This window comes from Phallusia mammillata, chromosome 1, assembly GCF_965637545.1.
Source record: "Phallusia mammillata chromosome 1, kaPhaMamm4.hap1.1, whole genome shotgun sequence".
Classification (NCBI taxonomy): Eukaryota; Metazoa; Chordata; class Ascidiacea; order Phlebobranchia; family Ascidiidae; genus Phallusia; species Phallusia mammillata.
In genome coordinates this window covers 29,631,389-29,655,431 of record NC_137252.1, presented here as the reverse complement: position 1 = coordinate 29,655,431, position 24,043 = coordinate 29,631,389, and the positions used below count along the sequence as shown (strand labels likewise).

The following is a 24,043-nucleotide window of genomic DNA, read 5'->3' as shown; positions in this document are numbered from 1 at the left end:
GTATGTTTTTTTTTAGGATACAGCGATTTCGTAGGTCGTTGTTCATTAGGACAAAAATGAACAGGGTTAATTATAGCCAGTTGGTCAAAAAACATGATTTTTGGCGTCGGAACACGTTTATTTTGCAGCATAACGTGCGAGATGCGCCCGTCAAAAACTCGAAAGCACACAACAAAATTATAACGAGGAAATATAACGATGCAATAGAAGCAAGAAGGACAACATTAAGCTGTTAACTAGAAGTTCAACCATAAATACAAGCTGTTTTTAACATCTAAATGTAAATTGAGCAATAGTAGGAACCATATTCTGTCTCACTACGTAGCCTTCTAGGTTCTTGGAATAAGTTGCAATGTTCTAGTAGCTTATACGCATTGGGGAGGGTTCATCTAAGTGTGAAAATGTCGTGGGTCATCATTGAATTAGCCTATAAAAGAGGAACACACAAAAGATTTGATTTGATGTACAAAATGGAAGGCTCTTGCGAGCAGTAACCCCAACGTAAGATGTCAGCAAATTATAAGCTGTTCAACGGGACATGGACCATGAATAGCCACTAAAATAACTAAAATTGCTTTAAATTTTACCAGAGCATAAAAACGAATAACATAAAAAGTACCAATTCCATTAAAAACGGCGTCGTCAAAAGCCACGATCAAAGAAGTAACATTTCGCACACAATTCAAAAAATGGGAAAAAGTTGCAATGTATGGTGAATTAAACAAAAATAAGGTTAAAAGTTTGTCACAGTGTTAACAAAAATCCGCTAGAGGGCGCAAGTTCGCCCAGTGATGCCACACACTATTTCATGTGACGCAATAAAATAGGTTTTGGTTGGTTTTAAAATAAGCAAACTCCTTTAAAAAGCGACAATTCGAAAAAGAACTGAATTTTGTCGGGTTAATAGTCCTAAATACCTAATGCTAGCGGAAGACAACCAAAAAGGATTGAAAAAGGTGAAAAAAACGGGCACAAATTTAGTAACGTGCTTTTCACATAACCCGAAAACAGCTGTACAAACAAGTCAAGCTATTTGGTTGAGCCTAAAAATGTTGTTTTGTTACCGCTTTGAAATAACAGGTGCCAAATGGACAAGGCGCTGCTTTGCTCGCCTGATTGTTAAGCAGGTAAACGAGCACAAAGGCCTTTACCACTGATCGCAAAGAGATTGCGGACCGCGGCGTGCATTGCCCAAAGGGATGCTCGGATTGCTCGACGCCCGCGGGCTATCAACGTCTGTTTTGCCGCACGGAAATAACAGCTCGCCTGGGAGCACTGACCAGAACCGAATCGACTAGCACACTTTAAATGCCCCGACGCACGAACGGTTCATGACGTTAATAAAAAAATGCAAAATTTGGAAAAAGCACCGTTGGAAGGTACAATTGAGGTGAAAAAATAACATAGACACTGTTAACATTTAGTAAACTCATTTCAGAGCTTTTTGATTGTCATTTTTAATTTTTTTTTACCATTCAAACATTACATAAAGAACCGTATTAAAACGTTTAGATTTGGTCACATTATTTTCATTTCAAGGCACTAGAATATTTTGAACAACTTTGCGGACCCAAAATAACCGAATGATATAAATATAAATTGCGAATTAAGATAATTACGTCATGTATAGGAGAATCTATGAGGCGTGTTTTGTGCAGAATGTTTATGCGTATTGGCTGCGGAGAAAAATTTCCCAGTAAAACTTCGTGATCAGTTTGTTGAAAAACAAAGAGGATTTGAGTGGTGCGGTATAACCAACGTACAAAGCGAAGTTATGTTAAAGCTCTGATGAAGTATGAGCTAAGGAGCTTTAACATTTTCTTGGATCCACACAACTTGATACTAAACCCAACAAAACAACCCAAAATTTAAGCCTGTGTAACAATAGGGCAATGAAAAGGAAATTAGAAAATCGAAGAAAAAACAAAGAATATGTAGATTTGAAAAAGAACTTCTTGGTTTTGCCTCACAATAGCACCATATGTTTGATTTAATGCAATACTATTTCAGAAAGAGAACTATATTATATAGCATGGCAATTGTTAGCCCAAAAAAGTTGTCCTTTCTTATTTTCAATTACAGTTAACCTCGGTTAAACCGAATTCGGTTAATCCGGATCTTCGCCTAATTCGGACATTTAACAAAAAAATTGGGTTACAAATGATTTGTAATGTGGTAAGGCTTTAAATAATCGACATCGGTTAATCCGGACAAGTTTTTTTGGTCCAAACGGATTCGGATTAACCAAAAGTTTGTGTATAGGTCCAAAATCTTATACATACTCGAGCTTCGTATTTAGTTGAGGCTTAGCGATGCACGAACGTTGAAGCGATCAAGTTTTTTGTGGCCTGCATCGCCGAGTGACAAAACGACTCCGAGTCCCACACAAAGTTTATCTCCGCGGCGAAGCAAAGACAACTCGCACCCGCCTGGAACAACTCGGGTCCATTTCGGGGCGCGGTGACGTCACACAGGGCCTTTGTGACGTCACGTTGAGGTTCGCTGGACAAATATCCGGCGCGGGTCGACAGGGCGAGGGTTTTGACAACGGCAGTGCGTGTTGTTATGATTGCGGAGCCAAAACGAGGCTCAGCTTTGGATTCGAAAGGTTGCTGTCACTGATAGTAGTTGTACTTCTTCAATATTTCGTCCAGCTCCTTCGCTTTTACCTGCAAGAAATAAACAGTTTGAGAAGTTGTTAACGCGACTGCACTATACCATGGTGTAAGATAAGCCGGGTTGGGACCTGAGTTAGACAACTCGGCTACAATAAAGATTTGTAGATTGATTTTCTTTGCAGAAATGCGCATTTACATATAGGGCAGGGGTGTCCAAAGGGCGGGCCGCGAGCCAAATGCGAAGAAAACGCCAAAAATAGGTGGCCCGCGGCCGTCTTCACCCAATAAAAAATGCTTCCTATTAAAAACAGTTTGGACACCTGACGTAGGGTATAAATTTTTTTTGCACAGTCGAGCATTTAATTTTTACGCAGACCAACTGTCAAAATGGTTTAATCAGCCAACCTAACTTTCGGGTCTAATTCGATAATATATCATGCCAAAATATGTTACATTTAACGTAAAAAGGTTTTCTTTCTGGTCCTATCAAATGTGTGTGTTGCACACAACAACAACATTTGCTGAAGTGTAAGTGGTGCGCGCGTATTTACTGGTGATTCACGCAACACGCTGAATGTTTGCGTGTTAACGTGTTATGACCATGAACCAGTTAATATTAACGGAAGCCTTCAAGTCAACGTAATAGGAATGTGATCTTTAGTTACCCCAATTTCATGTTCAATTCTCCATACTACAGAATACAACGCTACAAAACACGATACTCCGTTTCCAAATCGCCAGAAATTACAGGTGACATTGTGGTTTCGGTAATTTAAAACTGTTTGTAACATCAAAATCGTTGTATGGGCCAACTCACAGAAAAGCAGAAGCAGAACAGAAGCACATATATTTGCAACATTGAAATTTGGCACAAAATTAATCATGGGCGACATTTTCACTGCTTATAACGTGGAAATGGCAAGTGATGCATTGCCTTACCTTCCTATGTTGTGATCTCAAGGAACGGTTGGATTTGGACGAACGGCCGGATTGCGCCGATTTATTGCTGTTCCTTGACGAAGCTCGTTTTAATAGGTTCGTTGAAATCGACCTGAGAATTGCAAAACCACGGGTTTGTTAATTTGAGTTCAAACTACGATCAGTCGATCATTCAAGATTTCTCATATTTTTCAAATTATATGTAATAATTTAAACCAGAGGAATTTACTTTAATTGATAGGTGTGGTTGAAATATACACTTCAGTTCTGGGAATATAAGCCGTAAAGTTGATAAAAAATCTAATTTTAAATAATCTTTGTATGATTTAGCATCTACGGTCTCTATTGGGAAGGAATTATAATGTTTTAATTTGTTAAGTGAGGAATTCGTCGATAAAGGTTGGGAACCACTGATTTAAACAAACAGCTAAATATATATAAAAAAAACATTTGAAATTGAAGCAACCTAATAACCAAATAGGTATAATTCACCTTTAAACAAACGTGAAAAATTAGGCAACAATTAAAAAAACACAAATGTCAAACACTGGACTTGACGCTACAAATAAACGAGGTCGAAAATGGTTGTGTTTTGCAAGTTCGATTTTATCTCCAACTAAAGTTCATTCAAAGTCTCTACTGGACGAGTACATTTGTAAACCAAGGTCACCGGGTCATTGTTAACGCATAAAGGCAGTTATTAGCGTCACAAGTCCGTTAATCTGTCAATGGACGCCATTGTCTTAACTTCCGTTTACGTCACAACTTGCTTGTTGTCACACAATGGCTGTAGCGATTACAGAGCCTCGAAGTCTGCATTATGCGGATGTCAAAACGAAAAAACACTGCAATTATGTTTGAAATGTCACGAAATATTTTACAAATCACAGAAGGGCTTTGCTTGGCTGCTAAGAATACGATACAAAGGGTCAGACACAGGCCATGACAAAATTTCGACAAAATGCATGTGTTTTTGAAAAATTACCATACAATAGAAGCACAGTTTTCTGGACAAAAAGATTTTAGTGCAAAACTGAAAATACGTTTAGCATTCAGAATACGGCAACATTGGACTGGTTTTTATTAGAGAAAACACAAATATTGCTACAACTTATTTTATACATATAGTATCTTTTGCTGTTGTATTTCCCATAAAAGTTTGCCACTATCGAAAGAGTGCTCCCACTCTTTAAAATAAAAGTCTGTTTCACAAGCAAATATCACAAAGCTTATTTAATACAAGCAACGTCAAATCCAAACGAATCACTGCAACCAACCATACGCAGAAAAAACTTATGACAGTAAAAATTTAAATTCACACATTAAACCCCAGATAAGGTAACATTGAACTGTGTGATTGGAAAAACAGGGAAATTATTATATGGTATCGACTCAAAAAATCTCAGTTCTATTTACAGTCGATTTTCATGCACTTTGTTTAAATATTTGTTTTGCAAGACAGACAGTCGTTGGTGCGACTTAAGAAAACCGTTGCTGAAAACAAAATGTCTGAAAGCTAAATCTGGATTAAAAACCTTGTGACATTACCAGAAGACGTAAAACCATGGAATTAACCGGTTTGCTTGGTCACGGGACAAGACACCTCCGCAAATCCAATTCAAACTGGAGGTTACGGTAACAGACTGCCTACGATAACTGCTAATATTGTTTAATCTGCCTTGGAGCGTTCTGTTGATGGAATTACGATGAATTTTTGGATCGTGATGCTTTTTTGTTTGAAGCCCGGCCGTTTTGTTTTAACACAAAGCATAATTGCGGTTTCTAATCACATTATACGGAATCAAATCGTTAACACTTTCTCAAATGAATTTTATGCGCTATACCGGATTTGGTCGCCAAAAACACGGCGCATGCCCACGTTCAGCAGAACCTTTTAAAGAAGTTTCCCACGTCAATGTAAAAATGAAATCCATTTGTTTCATACTTATAAAGCTATTTTTGGTTTAAATCCATATTCGGGATTTGGGCATGTAAATAAAACGAGTACGAACTTTGCGAGTCGACGCATCCTAAGGTAACCAAAAACAAACAAGCACAATGTTCTGCACCTTTGCCTTTTAGGCAACTTTTTAAAAGACCTACATCGTATTTTATGTAAATGATGCGTAATAAACGTTAAAATACAGTTTAAGAAAATAGGAAAAGACACATTACTGATGATGACATGAGCATTTGCCGAAACGTTTAAATAATAAAGCATGTCGCTTTTTGCGTATGTTTAAGACGTTATATTCGTCATTAAAGAAAAGGCATCAAGCCTAGTATTTTTAACATATTTTACAGCAAAAAAACAGTAAAAAAAGTCAATTTCAGCACACCCAAATCCGGCTGTGTATTGTATACCGGTTTTTACATATTTTACAATGAAAAACAGGCCTAAAACTTCCCAAACAAATTTTTCGCAAGTAAAACCGCACTTAACAACAAGTGTCTATAAAACGGTGTTAACACACTGGGTGACTTAAAATCTACCATGCACGATTTCCGAGAAGCCGTCAAAAACCACCACAGAACACAAAAACTCCAAAAATGGGAAATTCCATACATGCAAAATCGTTTAATCAGCACTTGTATGTGGAACGAATTGTACAGAAGCTATACTGGGCTATTGTCGACGGGTTGTAATTGGTGATTGTCGTAAACGCTGATATCAGGTTTAATCATCTCAATATCCGCCCGGTGTTAAGATTTTGTACAGCTCGGTTTTAATTAACTGCCAGTTAACTGAACCACTGATTAAATATTCTACTTCGTAAGACGCCTATGCTCTTATTGAATCTTGAAATTGAAAACGCCCAATACCGCATAAATTAAAGTATTTTGAAAATATGTTTTATTCTGTTTCATTTCGGATTTTAGCACAATGACAATACATTTTGTCAAACAAAACTTTTGAAACCACGCTATAAAGATGTAATGTTAATGAGAAAAATAAAGGCCAAAATAGACGTATTCTTGGGCCGTTATTTTCCTAATTGAACTTAAACAGATCCGTGTAAAGTGTTCCAAAGATATAATGTATACTTAAAACTGCCTTTAAGTCATATAAAAATCATCATACTCTATATTAAGTGCACTTGAAGTCTTATTTTAATTATAGACATGCTGTTGTTTACACAAAATACAGTCGTGAAGGCATCCAGGGGTTCATTGATGCTTCGCCATGTATCTAATCTAAATGTTTAAAACCACATACCCGGTAAACGAGAGAATGAGCAACCACACAGTCAAGGATATTTTCAACGCAACCACAAAATTTTAAATAAACTTTTAGCACCAGTGTTGAAATCCTTCTTAAAATTCTTTTGCAATGAAATATAAAAGTAACAATTTTTTTCTGCTTTTTTATGAAGCCCATATATTACTGTTACATGTAGATTTTTAAACATTAGGTTTGGAACCACTGTACTTAAATTCGTAGCACAAATCTTTTTCAACATTCTTGCGCAATAAGGTCTGAGTGTTGGTGAACAACAAATCGTTTGCCCACACATACCAGTGGATCAGGCGACCTGATATTTACAAATTTATATCTCGTCCATACAATGGATGCCTGTTATTCAAGGAATAAGCCAAAGGCGCCGACGGTACGATGATTAATGAATTGTTTTACCGATGCTCGCAACTCCACACAGATTATGACCGAGAACTTTTAAAAGAACTAAACCTGCTGGGCATCAAGGTTGGAGTTACAGGAAGAAGGTAATTTATTCATATGAGTAAGGACTGATGTTTAGGCCGAAGCTTCTCAATGTTTTTACTTCACCACCCACTTTTACATCAAGTTTTTCTGGCCAAAAAAAGATTGTCCTACTCGCTCAAAATTTTAAAACAAGTAAAACGGGAAGTTCCAAATTATTCTGGAAACTTGTGGATTGTTATTTTGTGACCGGGCTTTTTTCGAATAATGACAAATCTTTATTTAGATGGTTTGTGAATTTTACTATTAGCATAATATTAACGTACGTAATACGCTGTTACAGGTTGAAAATTAATTTCTAGATATTTGAATAGGCAAAACAAGTTTCACAAAGGAGGCCTTCCCTTTTTATACAATTTACACAATAGACTATTTTCTATTATTACATAATTTTTAATCAGGCACGGAAACAACCTAAGCTGTACATTTCTCCTAAACGAAACATACAAACGTGTATAAAACCTAAACTTTGTTTAAACTGACGTACCGAGGTGACGTAAGAAGGTAGCACGGGCCAGTGCCCTACGTCATTGAGTGTTTTGACCAGGGTGTTCCCTCCGAATTAGTGCCTAGAGAACAAGCCGAAAACCACACGGTACCAGCAACTACAAAGCTAATCTTTTAACACTGCACATTCTGCGGCTTTAGTGCGACAGAAACAGCCAGTATATCGGCACTGCAAGTCACCACAGAGACAAGTGTCGGCCTCGAGAGGTCCTGTGTTGGTACGGTTTAGTGACGGCCCTATCACGAAGCTATGGCCACAAATATTGCTTGCGAGCTCACACTGATATTTCAAGTAGTTTTGGTTGCTACTTGTTGACACCGTTTATGTGATGTGAAGATTTGAAACCTGCATATTGAGTTAGATGGTGTCATGTTTGAATCGTGCGGCGTCCGACGGAACCGGTTTGGATGAACCGAAAACACTGTGGCGATGCTATGAGCTTGGATTAATAATAAACATCTACTCGTATGTTGCGTAAAAAATTAATTTGGCGAAGAAGACGAATTTATGTACGTGCATCAGTCTCAACGGATAGTTAACTTGGCCGGGCGGGCGTTTGCACCAAAAAGTGTGAAATAACCACCCATGGAAGGAATAAATCAGTTTGGTAAAAGTTATACACATGAAAAATACAATGTGAGTGTAAGAACCAGGTAATATCCACATAAAGAAATGTGTAAAAAGACATCAACACTTTGGCGTTCTAAACATCAATTGCCAAAAAAGTGACTGTGTCCAAAACTCGACTCTCGTTATGCGACTTTGCAATGAATTGAAAATTTCTGTAGCAAGTTTACAACAGTTATTGTGAAATAAATAGATTTCACGCAATCACTTTCAACATGCCTAAACATCGTACTATTCTCCAATTTAGTAGTGACCAGGCCATCAACGAACTGACCATTTCGGTTGTGGCAAATATCAGGACAAAATGGACAGAATATTGTGGAAAGCACATTCGGTTTCTTTTTGTTCGTTCAATATTAATCATACATTTCACTTTCTTTTATTTTCTTTATATGCTAATCATACATTTTACTTTTAAGCTTTCAAAAATACCCGAACAATCACTTTAAACTGGATTGACCTTTCGCAGAAACAAGTCGAACAATTTAAAGACATAACATTTGATTACAAAATCGCGACAAAATTTGATCGACTTACTATAACATGGGCATTGTTTAGGAGACCTTGTCAAAAGAAAGGCATACAGGTCTCGGAAGTTTGTAAACAGAGTAACGAAAGAAGGCCAACATCGATACCAGGTCTGATCACGACTTATTACAACGTTAAGAGTTTCCGCGAACTGCAAGCGGTCAATTAATCCGATTGTTTCAGCTTTATCGAGATTTACCGATTTCATGAGATTGTTGCAACGGCGAAAAAATGCCGTTTCGGTGAATTTTTAAGTTATTTGTTACTAGTCAAAACTGCCGCACATTTTTATGACAGCTACATACAAGATTCCATAGTATGTCAGACCCATTGAAGGCGTTTTACCGAGTGAAGCCGGTCTCCCAAGCATTCCCAGTATACGTGTGTATGTTGACCTTAGCAGATATACAATACTTTTTTGACTTTTAATTAAGCATCTTAAAGCCTGTAATGTTCCTGTTTCTTTATGACTTGACTTTTGTAAGTGCGAATTAGGTTAATTCATAATTTGTTGAGGGATATTGCACGATTTTGTTTAATCCTTGATGGTTAAAACGATACATATGAGGTTAAACGCTGCTATTTTTTTAAGGTTTTTGATTCGTATTGCTAACTCCTAGACCTAGATAACACAAAAGCTTGAAAATTCGGTTTACGCAAAAGGATGCAAAAAACTTAAAGAATGACACTGCTTAAACTTGACGTGCAAAAGGATGTGCAATAAAAACTGTTTAAGATGACATGCAATACAATCTGGTCTAGGATAGATTGTTGGTTTTAAACGATCAAATTGAAAGTTTCAGTTTAGTCGCAAACATCCAGACAAGACCAACAAACGTCGTAGAAGCAACACTTTTTCAGACTTGACAAAACGGCTGTGGCCACAAAATCCTATAATTCCACCTTCTGCCGATAAAAACCTTTTGAAATTTCAAGTTGTTGGTCGAACTTGATTTCAATTTACAAGTTAAGCTGCAATGTGGGCCACTTTCCATTGCCAAAATACTCCAGGCATGGCAATCACAACAACCACAAGCCAGGAATGCTAAAAAAACAAACCTTGTTTGCCGAAAAAAATAAGGCACAAAGTTTGCAAGAGTGAATCTGATATCAACAAAAATCGAAGGGGGAAAAATATGGAAAGAATAAAAATAGTTTTTGTGATTTTGGTACAATGTGTTACATTTAACCTAACCAACAATTTGAATGACACACCTGGACCGTTTTGAATGAAAACACGCAATAGTTTTTCACTGCGACTACGTTCAACCTTAACAAAGAAATTTCTTGCAAAAATGCACAGTTTATTATTATTGGTAAAACAAAAAATGCCTAATCATTTACGGTGCGGTCATTCGCTAATTATAAACTTTAGAGTACACAATGCACATTGTGTCATCACAATTTCGTGAAACACGGAAGCAATGTACGTTTTTTTCGCACAGAACCGGAATTTTGAAGAGCAGAGCGCTCTGTTGATAGATGGTTACCTGATAAACAGCGTCAGTGTTGCTTTTGTAAGCATCCTTGCGAGAAATAGCCTTTATGACCGAACAAAGCCCCATTATTAGCGGTGCCGATAGACTGCTAGGACAAATATTAACGTGGCCCGACGGCAAAAATAAACTGAGGATGATAATTCTATTGTTAAAAGGGTAAGTGTGTTTTAGGTTCTGGGTATCTTTAAATTTCCGTTCGATTTTGGAGTTTACAAAATATTATGTAATCAATTACCTAACCGACTTTAAAGGTAAACTGAAAGCCGTTTTTCTTGGAAATTAGAAAAAAAATTGTGTGAAATATTTGTCTTCGTTTATTTACGACAGTTTATTTACATTGTCCACAAAACGGCGGACTTTTTTGATTTCGATTTCCATAAATTTATATTTACATATTTTCATTAGAACAAAAAATACATTTCAACAGACATTTCTTTTTATGAAAAAGTACTTAACGATTCTATTATACTCAAGGCGTCACAAAAGACATACAGCCATTAAAAGTACGACATGAGGGACCACGTTTTGTTATTTTATTGCTTTAAATTCGCTTCAAAATGACCTACAATCACAAAAAAATAAAACTTAAACTTTTACGTTTTGGAAAGGAATAAATTTAAATGTAGCGTTCCGTAATTCAAATGTTTTTTTAGAAATGCAAAATTTGTAAATTTAAATACTAATCTATACAACATAGTATTGTTTTCCTCAATTTCTGATCTGTATTATTAAACAAATTCCAAACATTCAAATGCCCTATTACCCGAAAAACGGTGTCAAGCCAATTAAAGGCAATACACCCATTTAACCAAAACAGAGCGATCGTCCTTGAAGCAAACACACTGACAACAGACAGCCGAATTCCAAGCACTTGAAAACGTATAACGCCACGTAACGTCCGATCAAACAAGACTATAGAAATCATACACGAAAACGGGGTCAAAGTGCGGACAAACGCAACATTAAAAGATAAGCTTAGCGCGGTTCCCAAGGTCGGACGAACAATTAACGATCAACGGACACTGAAATCTGAAGTGTTCGGCGAAATCTTCGTCTCCAAACTAACGATTTAATGTTAATTTAAGATTTTCAACAAGCTCAAACGGGACTTTTTTTTAAGTTAGCGTGCGTGCTTTTTACGGACGAATATATGCAAATGATTTTTCGACTTCAGCGAAAGAAATTGTTTTGTGGTTTTGTCTTCTGAGCAACCTGCGAGAAATTCTGTTTATTTTTGCCTGAAAATTTCGACTCAAATTCGTTTGTAATAAGGAACTCAAGATTGTAAAACTTAGACCATATATTTGTTTTGTAAAAAAATCGTAAACCGGTTAATCCTGTTTGGTCGGAGGTTTTGTACACTGGGTATTGGATTAATTTCATTTGAATTTTAGTAGTTTTACCTACGAATTGATTTCACATCACACTGAGAATGAACTGTAGTGTTGTGCAAAGTGACACAGGAAAAAAGTGGATCAAATTTTGCAAAACCAAGAAAAAACACAAAAAAAAACTGTCAAAGCACATCCAAAAAATGAATATTTTTAACATCTTTTTTCGATGTAATCGTTTAGTGCAAATAAACTTACTTACTTGTTTATACATATATTTCAACATGGCTAAAACACGCATATACTTTTTTAGTTACTGCCACGTAGCAGAAAATAATATCTTTGCTTCCCAGATCTAATCCAAAAAACAGGTTTCGCGGTAAACATTTTTTCTCGCACCATTTTCGCGTCACATTTTGTCCGCCTTGCAATTATGTGTACGCAATCTCAGACCAGTGACCACGTAATCTAGCTTCAAGTGTTTTTCCCGCTTAGGACACCCACGCGAAAATTTTGCACTGTCATTCTGCCCAAACGCAAAATATTAAGTACTGTAGTGTTAAATATGTTATTAGCAATAAAAAATCTGTTTGAAATACAACTTTGGGAACATAAAAATCATACAAACTTTGAAAAAAGGAGCAAGTTATGTGAATAAGATTTTTTACACACTATATGCTATAGTTGTATACTGGCCTATAAAATTTGGACCCAAACCCTAAAGTACGAGGCTCAACCCGGGCCCGAACCCAACTTTTTATAAAACAGGGCCCAATTGCGGCACAAAAGATCCTAAGTGTAAAGTCAGGCCCGAATGAAGCCTGTTTTATGCAAACTCAAAGCCCGAATCTGCCTTGAGAAGCACGGCTCGAAATCTGGTTATACAAGCCTTTTTGAGCTCACTGTTGCAACTTTACAATACTTAAAGTCCAAGTGGGGATTAAAGCCACCAATTACTTGTTGCGCAAACCGCTTGAAAATCTTAAAGAAAAATTTGTCAAAAAACAGGCACTCTCTGAAGCGGTATTACAATTACATTCGCCACACCGGTATAAAAATTTACCAAAACCTCATTTGTGGAAAAGCTGCAGCTGCGTTTATTACCACAAATGTCAGTTTAACGTTTAAAGCTGCAAAATCAAATATTCGTAAAACCAGAGAATTTTCAGCACTGCACGTTTCACGCAATGTCGTGCCGTTTGGATATTCGTAACTTTAATTGCTGGATTTCTAAATGTGATCACAAACTGTCTATATATGTGACAAATAGGTATATATGAGTCATGGACTTTGGGATGTGAGTACGGTTTTCTTAAAAGTAAAAGCCGCGTTCGTATTTCGCTTGCATATACCGGAAATGCTGTATATATTTGCTTACATGAAAACTTCGGTTTAGAATTTGACCTTAAGGCTTGGAATTTCAAATAAATTCACGAAAATCGAAATTAGTGTCTAAAAAACGGCAAAAAACTAAAAAAATTAAATAACGTTTGACTGTTGCAGCCCAAAACACCCTATAAAAATCTTTGAAAACGTTTTTATAGTTTAAACACCAAAAAGTGTTTTCAGTCCAAAAAAATCGTCGAATTATCTGATACAAAAAAGCAATAAGGAACGATATAATTATGAAACTATTTGGCAGGGCATACACACACACGTTGTGTGTTACAAATTCAAGTGACATTAAACAAGTCAGCTACCCTTAGGCTAATTCACATCCGCAAAAGGATGCCGCATTACCGGATAAGTAGCTTAATGTTACCTGTGGAGGTTTTTGTTCGACTGGATCGAATGGTTTGCGACCCATTGGTGTTTGAGAGCTTTTGCAGGGGAAAGTCGTTCTTCCGGATTCAGCGTTAGAAAACCGGTCACAAAATCCTTGGCTGCTTGGGAGACTTGCGGCCATGGCTGCGGAAATAATAATCTTGTAATGGCGAGAATTTGAAAATTTTACCTGAGGGACTAAATAATGTATGTTGGCTGATTTAGAGGAACGGGACAACTTCTACATTTTCAATACATTTTATTGTTCTCTGTGCCTCTGAATTCTCCAAAAGGTGAATTTGAAAATTTCACCCGGCCCAAAAGATGCTAGCTTGGCTGATTTAACTAACGTTATATTTTTGATACATTTTGTAGGTCTGTATGTCTCTAAATTTAATAAAACAACATTTTAAGCTGTTAAAAAAATGTAATGGCAAGAATTTGAACTTTTTACTCGATTTAACATTGATAGTTTGACTCATTTCAATTCACGTTACTGAATACCTTTTCGTTTATATGACTCTAAATTCTATAAAACAACTTGTAAACGTGTTTATCATAAAGTTGTAATGGCGAGAGTGTAGAAAATTGAACTGGAATAGACATACATTAACAATAGCAGTTCGGCTATTTTTAAGCGAAACTGATGGTTTTCTACATTTTATAGGACTCCACATCGCTCAAAAAAACAAACATTCAAGGCTGTTTTCGTGGTTCTGAATATGTAGATAGCAAAAATTTTGCTAATAGATAGCAAAAACTAACGGGGCGCAGCAATTCGCGAAAGATATGTGCAATGTACATTGTTGGTTGTAAAACATTGATCAGTGTTAATGAGAAATCGCATGAATAAATATAACAATTGGTTTCGCAAGTGTGTTTTCTTGGCCCAAAACGCCAAAAACAACGATAAAATATGAATTTCGTATAAGTACATACTTCAATTTATATCTAAGGAAAGGTCAGTTCTAGGGTCCGTATCTTTACATACTTAAAGTTTAAATCTTAGCAAAACAGCACGCAACCTTTGCACAGATTCAAGCAAACAGTTAAAAGAGTCCCTTGTAGCGATTTCGGGCTACGGCGCTTCGAGAAAATGCTATCATTTGACCTCAGATCGTACCTAGATAACTGGGCGAAAGTTTAAATGTAGGAGCGGTGTTTGCAAATGGTCCAAATGCCAGTATGATAGAGCTATTGGCGTCACTACGTCTTAGCGTGCCAGTGGGTGACGTTAAAATTACAACGACGATATTGGACTAGCGAAGGTCAAGTAATTTTTCGCGCGAATTGTACTTTAAATCTATGTGGTAAATATAGGCCAAGACAGAGCGCAAAATGGTTACGAAAATGGCCTGAAGATTAATTTTGGTACATTTGCACATTTTTAACGCGCAAAAACAATTGAGGAATGTAAAATATACATGAATAAGTCATATATACAGTGCTCCCAGTATACTTATTAGCTTGCGTGTATGCACATAAAAAAATGAGAACATTAGCCCAAATCGTGAAAACTTTTTTGTATTGGTTGTTGATAAAAGTAAGATTATATTTATTGGAGATAAATGCAATTTTAATTGTCTCTGCCAAGTTGACTAAATTGTAAATTTGTTCGAAAATGCAAATAATAGTAAAATGTTCATTTGTTACAAATGTCACAGGCAAAGGATTGTATATTTCCACAAACAAGGGAACTGCAGTTATTAAAATCTTTAATCAAATCTGTGTGGCACATAATTAACCGGACTGAAACCAAAACCTGGCCAGAAAGCTTATGTAAACTTTTAAAATCGCTCTCACTGTCCACACTCCAAACAACCGTATAGCCTCTTAAGCCGGCCGTAAAAAAGCGAGGTGGGCAGTGCATGAAATCCTAAAACGAAGGAAATTAAAAACCTCTGTCGGCCACAAAACAAACATTTGAAACTTAAAAAAACAATGGACCACTGGAAAGAGCTATCAGACGGTTGAGCACCATAAATCCGATTAATTTAACATAGCAAGTAAAGGCAACGGTCCAGGATAAGCGAAGGTGGTAGTTAAGGCTGTTGGCTTGTCGAGACAAACATCACGAAACGACAATTTTGTTGAATAACCCGCGGGCCTTCTTTCTCATTAAGCACGCAAGTAAAAATTGAAATCCGGGTTTCTTTTGTGCTCTTGCGCGCGGCCTACAGGAATGCAATCAGTCAGCTTATTTTTTATCGTCGCTCAACGTCTCAACTTTAAGTCAAGGCTTCATGGCTATTGTTCTTAGCATCGTAATCCGTCACGATTTTATTTTTTCCACTTCAAATTGCTCGGAAAGTTTCAATGGTTGAAATATTTTCGACATTAAGCACCTTTCCGGAATGTATTGGCTATAATTTGGTATTTTTTAAGCAACCTTTGTTACAGAAATATATTCTGTGAAAAATTTTGCATACTGGTAGATGATGATTGGCTTGAAGTGTTGTTTTGCTGAGGTTTTGACTGTGTTATGTGAAACCTGCTTATGGGATTGATTTTATTAATGATAATCTTGGTTTAAGGCAAAACAAAACCTTTTATAATTTAATTTCTTGGCATTACGTAAAAAACGTTTTAACAATAAACGTTTAATAATTTCATAATGCCACTTTATAAGGTTGTTACATTTGCCCAAGGCTCATTTAAAGTTGAATTTCCCGAAAAATTTATATAAAAAACAACTGTCTTATTGAGAAAACTTTAACAGTTTGAATAACATTTTAGGTTTTATCAAATACTGGTAAAAAAGGGAAACCAAAAAACGCAGAAACGGTTAGTTGGTTCAGTTCAATCCCATATGAAATTTTAGACAACCTCGCATAACCCATCTCTAAACCGACGTTCCCGTCTCCTGTGTGAAATGTCATACAACTAAGGGTATCACAAGTGGTACTCACGTCTCCATTGAAAGTATAGTCACCGCGAATGATCATTCTGTATAGCTTTCCCTTATTTTCATCGTCGAATGGCATTGTACCACTGAGTAGAATATAGGTTATGACTCCTAAAGCCCAACCATCGACCGAACAAGTATATGGTTTCCTTTGTAAAACCTGGATAAACATAAAATGTTAAGTGTTTTTAAGGGCACTTTTAGACAAATGCTAGCATGAAAAATATATAAAATAGTAATAATGCTCAATAAGGCATGAATGACATTTATTCGCCATAATACATAGTTGATATTAGATAGAAATATACAAAATTCCGTTTACAAGAACCTCACACTTTCGCAGTAAGCGAGCATATATTTTCATTGTTGTCGTGACAAAGGGTCTATTGTTACGTAGGTGTGAACACACAATGGCTGTGGCGTGTGTTGTATTGCTACCGGATCCGGGGTTTAACACCTAAGCTGTAAGGCCCACCGCGTATGTTTCACATGATACAGATAAAACGGCGTCGGATTTCGTAGCTGTAGGTGTGAAAATATTGCTGACACGCGTGCGTCTGTTGTAAGTGTGATGTACTTTAGCCGACGCCATTTCTTTGTGTTTTTGTCGACCTCCCGAAAAACAGACGCTGATTGTTGATAGACAAGAATAAATCAATTTCAGTTGAACTTTCTCGAAACTTTTCGACCGCTAAAATTACTGATAAAACAATAGAACAGTGTGTAAAGGTTTTGCAAAAAGCTCAATGCCGCAAAACTGAATTATGATTTTAGGACCAGGGAGTTTTTATAAATTATGATTTTGGGACCAGGGAGTTTTTATGAATGAAATTCATTTTTTTCGGGGTTACTGATTTTCGTGATATACGGTAATCCTAGGTGGCTGGATTGTTAAAAAACACTGTTATAAGTCGGCATTGTTCAATTGCATATGGGGGATATTCGGTTTAAACGCTACACAGTTTGATACACCAACATTCTCCCACGTAAACGCCCATTACTGCGACCAAACTGAGCGTTAAATGATCACTTTAAATCGACATAATTTTAGGGATTCGAACGTCAACCAACTTATTTAATGAATTTAGGTGATTCTTAGCGGTCGGCGAGAGGCCCAACACAGGTTCCTGCTAAAATACACGCAAAACAAAATACGTACTTTTATAAGGTTTAAAATCAACAATTAAACTAATTTTTACCTCCGGGGCAATATATTCTGGCGTTCCACATGTTGTCGTCATAGTAGGGTCGTCGCCCGAACGCCGGGTCGAGGCAAGTCCAAAATCGGTCAACAGAAGTTTAGAATCATTTCCAGGATGGTAGTAAAGCAAGTTTTCAGGTTTTAAGTCTCTGTGCGTAATGCCGAGCGAATGGAGGTACCTCACGGCCTCTAAGATCATCTGTAGAACTTTAACGGCGTCCCGTTCAGAAAAACTGCCGCGTTGGATGATTCGGTCAAAGAGCTCGCCTCCTGTGGCTAACTGCATCACCATATAAACCTTGTCAGGACCCTGAAAATGAGATATGTTGAAAGTGATTTGTGGATATATATATATGTAATAAGATCAGTGTTAAGTATGTGTACGTGCTAAAATCTACCCAAACAACATAAAACAAAGACGATTGGAGCTGCACATAAGACAAAAGATTCAAACACGTTTTGACTGCTCTGTTTTTTTTTCTTAAAAAAGCTTTCTGTGTTTTTTTTCCTAAAAAGTCAATGTTGCTTAGATCAAACACATTCGAAAATTTTCTCCTGTTTTTACCCTTACTGAGTCGGCAAACATTTATTTCATTTGTTCCTTTGCAACCTTGATCGGCCGATTAACAAATTTCAAATAGTTCAAGTTAAACACAGCAAAAAAACACAACGAAATCATTTGCATAAATAAGAAAAACATATAACCTTGATTATTACGAACCAACATATCTCTAAACCGAGTAACAATGTTTGTTCTCGAATAAGTTACAGAAGTTGTTCAGGAAGCAAGTAGCGTTCCAAGCACTTCCTTTATTGATCAATAAACATACGTACACATCCTAGGTGAGGGTTGTAGCAAGTATGAAACCTTACCTCGAAGACTTCAATGAGTTGAACGATGTATTCGTGCCTGACTCGACGTAACACTCGCAATTCGGCGTCACATACGTCCCGACCTTCTTTGTGTTTTACCTGCAAAAATAAAATGAATTTACGTGATGACAGCAATTGGTTTAACACCAAAAACAAAAACGGTTGGACAGAAATGAACTAGGGGCGCTGCAAAACGATCGTTGCAAAAATGCGTGTTTTTGAGAAACGCCAGAGTGAAAATTAGAGCCAAGAGCCACAGATCGTGATCCATTTAAATGCCAAAGAGTTTTGGGGTCTAAAATAGAACCGATAATTATTTCTCAAATGAAAACGGTAACAGAACAAATATAAATGCGCGTTTCCTTCATGGGACTCTTATTAAATGTTATCGGTAGCGGTACAGTGATTTAAACTTGTTATAAACAGCGTAAATATTATTTGAAAGACACCACGAGCTTTCTGATTTTAATTTGGATAACCCCAAGGCAAAATGTATTACATGAGTAAATTTACGTGGAGCGCCATTAGAAACAACATTATCACAAATTCACCAAACACAGTCATAACACAAGACAAACCAGACTGATGTAAATTAAATTATCAAAATCTGCCAGCCTTTATACCTGTAACCAAAAAAGCATGTAGTACACCAATCTTACAATTCAATCGGTGTTGTTATCAGTATGCAAGGGCACAGAAAAAAAACACAGGGCGTCGAGACATGCGGCTTTGCAGGCAGAGACCGCCTTTTTAGGTAAACATTTTTCCAACACGCAATTTGCCATAACCCGCGAACTCGATAAGATTGCTTGCTACGAAGCGCTGATTGGCCGACAAACATGCGTATCGTGCGAATCCGTAACTCACATAGAGATCATCTCGCAGATAAAATCTCTATTGCGTGCCGACTGCGCCGTCTGTGTATTAGTGTCGATTTCCGAGACGGGACAAGATGTAAATGAGCTTGCAAAGGCTTCGTACGGTTTTTGCGTGCCGGAGGTAACGACTTATATGCTCAAGAATCTTAACTCACTTTAAAGCAGTTGTTCTCAATTTGCGGTACGCGTACCATTAGTGCATTTCAGGTGGTACGCGAGAAGCTTTTTGCTACACGTAATTCAATCCAAATCATAAATTGCAATTTAACTGACCCAATTAATCAGTCTTGGTTTTGGACAAAACCGGTGGCTTACTGGCTTGGACATTCTTTTGGATTTGCAAACATTGTAAATTTCAGAAATGTGGTAACTTAGTCATAAAGACTGGTCTATATAGGTAGCTCTTGGTCTTCCCATTCAAACCGGGTTTAGGTGGTACGCAGCGATAGAAAAAATAGCCAGGTGATACGCGATCAGCATAAGGTTGGGACTTGGGAACCACTGCTTTAAAGCAACCTAAGTTAGTAACCGATAGATTGGATTTGAATTCTAATACCAGATTCTTAAACATATGAGTCCGGTCCCTTCAAGTTTGTCTTGTGCAACGACAGTTGTGAAAGAAAATTTAGTCGTAATTGACTGAACGCACACCCAACTGGAAATCCTGAACGTCCACATAAGGCTACGCACACACCTAATTCAGAAGCCCCAACCTTTATCGATATTTGCTTCATTGCACTGCCAATCCCATTATGCAGCCGAGCGTAAAAAATATTTTCAGGGCGTGGAAAAAATAATGTACAGAAAATGCGTAATAGAATAAAGACACAGGCCGATAAAAAGATTCAAAATTTAAATCCACAAATGCATAAGTTTAGTTGTAGATAACTACTTTTACAGCGTTTTAAAATAAATGTATTTATTCGTTGGAACACTATACACAGATATCTCCACAAGTTTAATGAGGAAAATAACTTCCCAAATAGACTTAAAAAGCGACATGCTTTATTATTCAAACGTTTCTGCAAATGTTAATGCCATTATCAGTGACATCTTAACCTTTATGTTTGTAAATGAATGGGGTTTTCACTTACATCCACCATCTTAATAGCGTGAGGTTGTCGAAGTCCCTTGTGTTCAACCCGAACAACTTGGCTGAAGCTTCCTCGTCCAATTAACGCCTTGATATCGTACTTGGCAACAACACGAGGGTCGAACTTCGTCCGGTACTTGGCGGTCGCCCTGAGGGGAAACAGTGCAATTGAACTTAAATATATATTTTTCGTTAAGCTTTGTATCTATCATTCCAGTGTTTTAAATCAGGTCGTTTTTTTCAGGTCGGGTTCGGGTTCAGTTTTAATAAAACGGACTTGATTGGGTATGTTTTTCAACTCGGCATTATTTTTACGCCAACTTTTTGGCTTAATTTGGGTACTTCGTGTTCGGTCCCCATTTTCAGGTCCACAGCCCTTTATTTCAATCACACACTAAACTCATTTTTTGCGTGTCGTTAAACGTTCAATCGTTCAAACCGTTGTATATTTTCATTACTGTGGCTTGTTGCCATGAATTTGAACGCTTTTGAATGAGTACATTATTATGAGTTAAACGGTGCGTGGCTAGAAATGTGACCGTTGGTAGTCCAACCTGATTCAATAGAATCCAACCGTGTCATGTACGTTCAAAATATTTCAAGCAAAACGTGTTGTTCAGGACACAAACTGTCGGTGCCCTCGCCGCATAAGCCGCTTGAACAACCTTGTTTTAAGGTCAGCGAACGTACATTGCTTTACATGAAACAATTACGAACAAGATTTTGATTCTATGGCTTCATAGTCGAGAACATACAGGCGTCAATATTATAACGGTCCCACCAAACTACAAACCATTTGAATACGAAATAAATTGGGTTACCTATCGAATTTAACAGAATATTTGTATGTCATTGAAACCGACGACTTTTCTAACGTAACAAATGGGAATCTAAGCTACAAATATATTTTTAAAATCCTAAACAGTGCATAAATTTTTTTTATTGGAGGTAAGCAACGGTTTAACGTGTTTAAGGGCAATCAACAAATATACAAACCATCGCAACGCAGCAACAACGACCACAAACAGACCTAAGTCTCAGCAAACAAAAGACTTCCAGGGACAAAGTGGAGAGGTGTGCAGACAAAGTGGAACCATGCCCTCACTTACTTGTTGTTATTGTTGGGTTGTTTTCCCTTTTCATCTCCATTGTGGAAGGCCTGCTTGGACCCCGGACCTCCTTTCCCCTTTCCCTTGTATGGTTCTACATCTTGTATGTACTTGGCATCCTTCTTGCCTGCAAAAAAGTTGGATATGTTTTAAACTTAACAGCATATCAAGTTTATAGAGCTCTGCTGGCAAATGTATTTTTATTGCGACGTTTTGACGTCATATACAGGTCGCTTTCATCGGGGTAAATAACACTGAATGCATGTAGTACAGTGCACGATATACGATTAACAGCATGTGTTGGATGATTCCTATACATGTGGTCTTCCTAGACTGTGCTAAACACTCTATTATGACATTAGGTTTCATTGGAATACATAAGGATTTTCCTGAACGCTTAAATAACAAAAGCATGTCGCTTTTTATGTCTATTTTTGCCAGTATTTTCCTCATTAAACTTATACCTTTAATGATGACTTTATTAATCATTTTAGAAGAAACATCTTACCGTCGAAAGGGTCAGGGACAATTTTACTGTATCCACAACCCATATATTATGAATGGACAAACTTCAGATATCGGCATTCTTACAACAGCGAACTGTTGTCTAACTTTCAGATGTTATATCCAAAGATCCAAGAGCTTTCTTTACTATATATATCCACAGCAGTCAAATCAGAATTTAAGACACACTAACAACTTAATCCAATCTTCCTATTTTCTGCCCAGCCTAAAGCAACACAAAATTGTAAATGCTGAAAATGTGTCAAAATCTTCAAAATTTCAAAAGTCACAGTAAATACTAAGTTTGAAGTATTTCAAAGACATATGACATCATCCTTATGAAGTTACACGCTCTATTTTAACAATTCTGTGCAATACCAAATCAGCACAAATCTGCTTTCCTGAAACACTACACTGACTGTACCATATCCCACAAAGCCAGGTAATGCTCAATATTCCATGACCGATCAAGAAAATTGTCTGATCCTTTTACTGAGAACTGAGCACCAGCCCTGAGGGCATTGGTGATAACTAGGTAAATTGTACTTCCCAGCCACTAAAATAACACCTTTATCAGAGCCTTCTTCCATTTCTTTTCAACGAGAGGTGCTTTGGCCAGGAAATGCTTAAACATTTTTTCTTTTGTGTTGCTGTCCAGGAGTCATAAAGTATGTCTACATTACATGGCAATGAGTTTATTTCTCTTGTAAACTACAGTTTTTAATGTATTACCATTATTGATCACTTTCTACCTTTACACTTACACTTTTTTCACACTTAATTTTTACAAATAAACCTGTTTAATGTTGCCACTAAACAAATGTTTAAAAGAGCATTTTGAAATTGCATGTAAAGAGACTTTTGTTAAATATAGAGACAATGCCTTTACAGGTAAAACACATATTTTGGTGTTCACAATTTTTATGTTCACAAATTTTCAGGGCACAAGCAACACTTTTTTACTGTTCATCAACTAGTTGGACTAATAAGCAATTGTTAACATAATCGTGCCTACTTATATCCAATGCATTATTATTTTAAACTATGTTACAAGTTTTCAAAATTACATTCTACAATAACCCCACTTTTAAAGCTCCGTGGTCAACTCTACTCAGCTAAGACACAAAAGTATCATTAAGCATATCTGTGTGAATGGTATATGATTGTGAACACATTTTAAAGTGCCTTACTTTTGCAACAGACAGTTGTAGTTGACTAAAAACATTAAGACTTTCCAAGTACACTACCCTTTAATCTTATATAAAATAACAAACTTCTGCTAACTAATCTTAAGAGGATTCAGTGCAACTTTTAATATTATGAAAGGTGCACAATTTATTAAACAATTTACAAAAAAATCTTTCATGGAAAAAGTATATATTTAAAAAAATATATATAAACCCTCCCTTATAAAAGGTATTATGTTATAGAGCATAAATCATGTTTAATTTTATTTCAGTAATCAATATTTGCTTTCAAATTACCAAATCTTACAAAAAATACAAAATACTAAGTCACAGAAGAATTGAATTGTCATTACCATTGTTGGACTTGATTGGTCAAAGTCCTTTCGAACTAAATAGAAGCTGAACTACCAAACAACACTACACAATTGATGCTTACTTACACCTGTGACCTTACAGAATAAACCGAAAAGGGAAAACGGTGCAAGTAAACCATAAAAGAGTATTAAATTTGACATGCATTTTCACACAACACACCCACGCGTGCTGCAAAAGTGTAAACTTTACACATACAAAAACATTTTACTTCAATTTTTACAAGCAGTAAGGTTCTTCTAAAAACATCAGTCTCCAACGACAAATCAAAACACCGTCGCCGATTTGCAGTGTTTTCCTTCAGAATCAGATGTAGAGTATGAAAAAGTTCCAAATCCGTGTCTTCACAAGATCCATCATCTCAGGTGACAATTGGATATGACTTT

The 24,043-nt window shown here is 36.7% G+C and overlaps 1 protein-coding gene across 1 annotated transcript; it reads right to left on the bottom strand.

The window, feature by feature from the left end:
- Nucleotides 1–97: 97 nt before the first annotated feature.
- Nucleotides 98–22,344, bottom strand: LOC145236421 (serine/threonine-protein kinase H1-like). The gene is made up of 9 exons (XM_080099656.1): nucleotides 22,103–22,344; nucleotides 21,595–21,721; nucleotides 20,487–20,634; nucleotides 18,515–18,613; nucleotides 17,640–17,951; nucleotides 16,445–16,600; nucleotides 13,534–13,679; nucleotides 3,558–3,669; nucleotides 98–2,669 (listed from the first exon to the last, which is right to left on the bottom strand). The coding sequence occupies exons 1-9, from the start codon at nucleotides 22,143–22,145 to the stop codon at nucleotides 2,616–2,618; spliced, it is 1,197 nt and encodes a 398-aa protein (XP_079955782.1). The 5' UTR covers nucleotides 22,146–22,344; the 3' UTR covers nucleotides 98–2,615.
- Nucleotides 22,345–24,043: the final 1,699 nt, after the last annotated feature.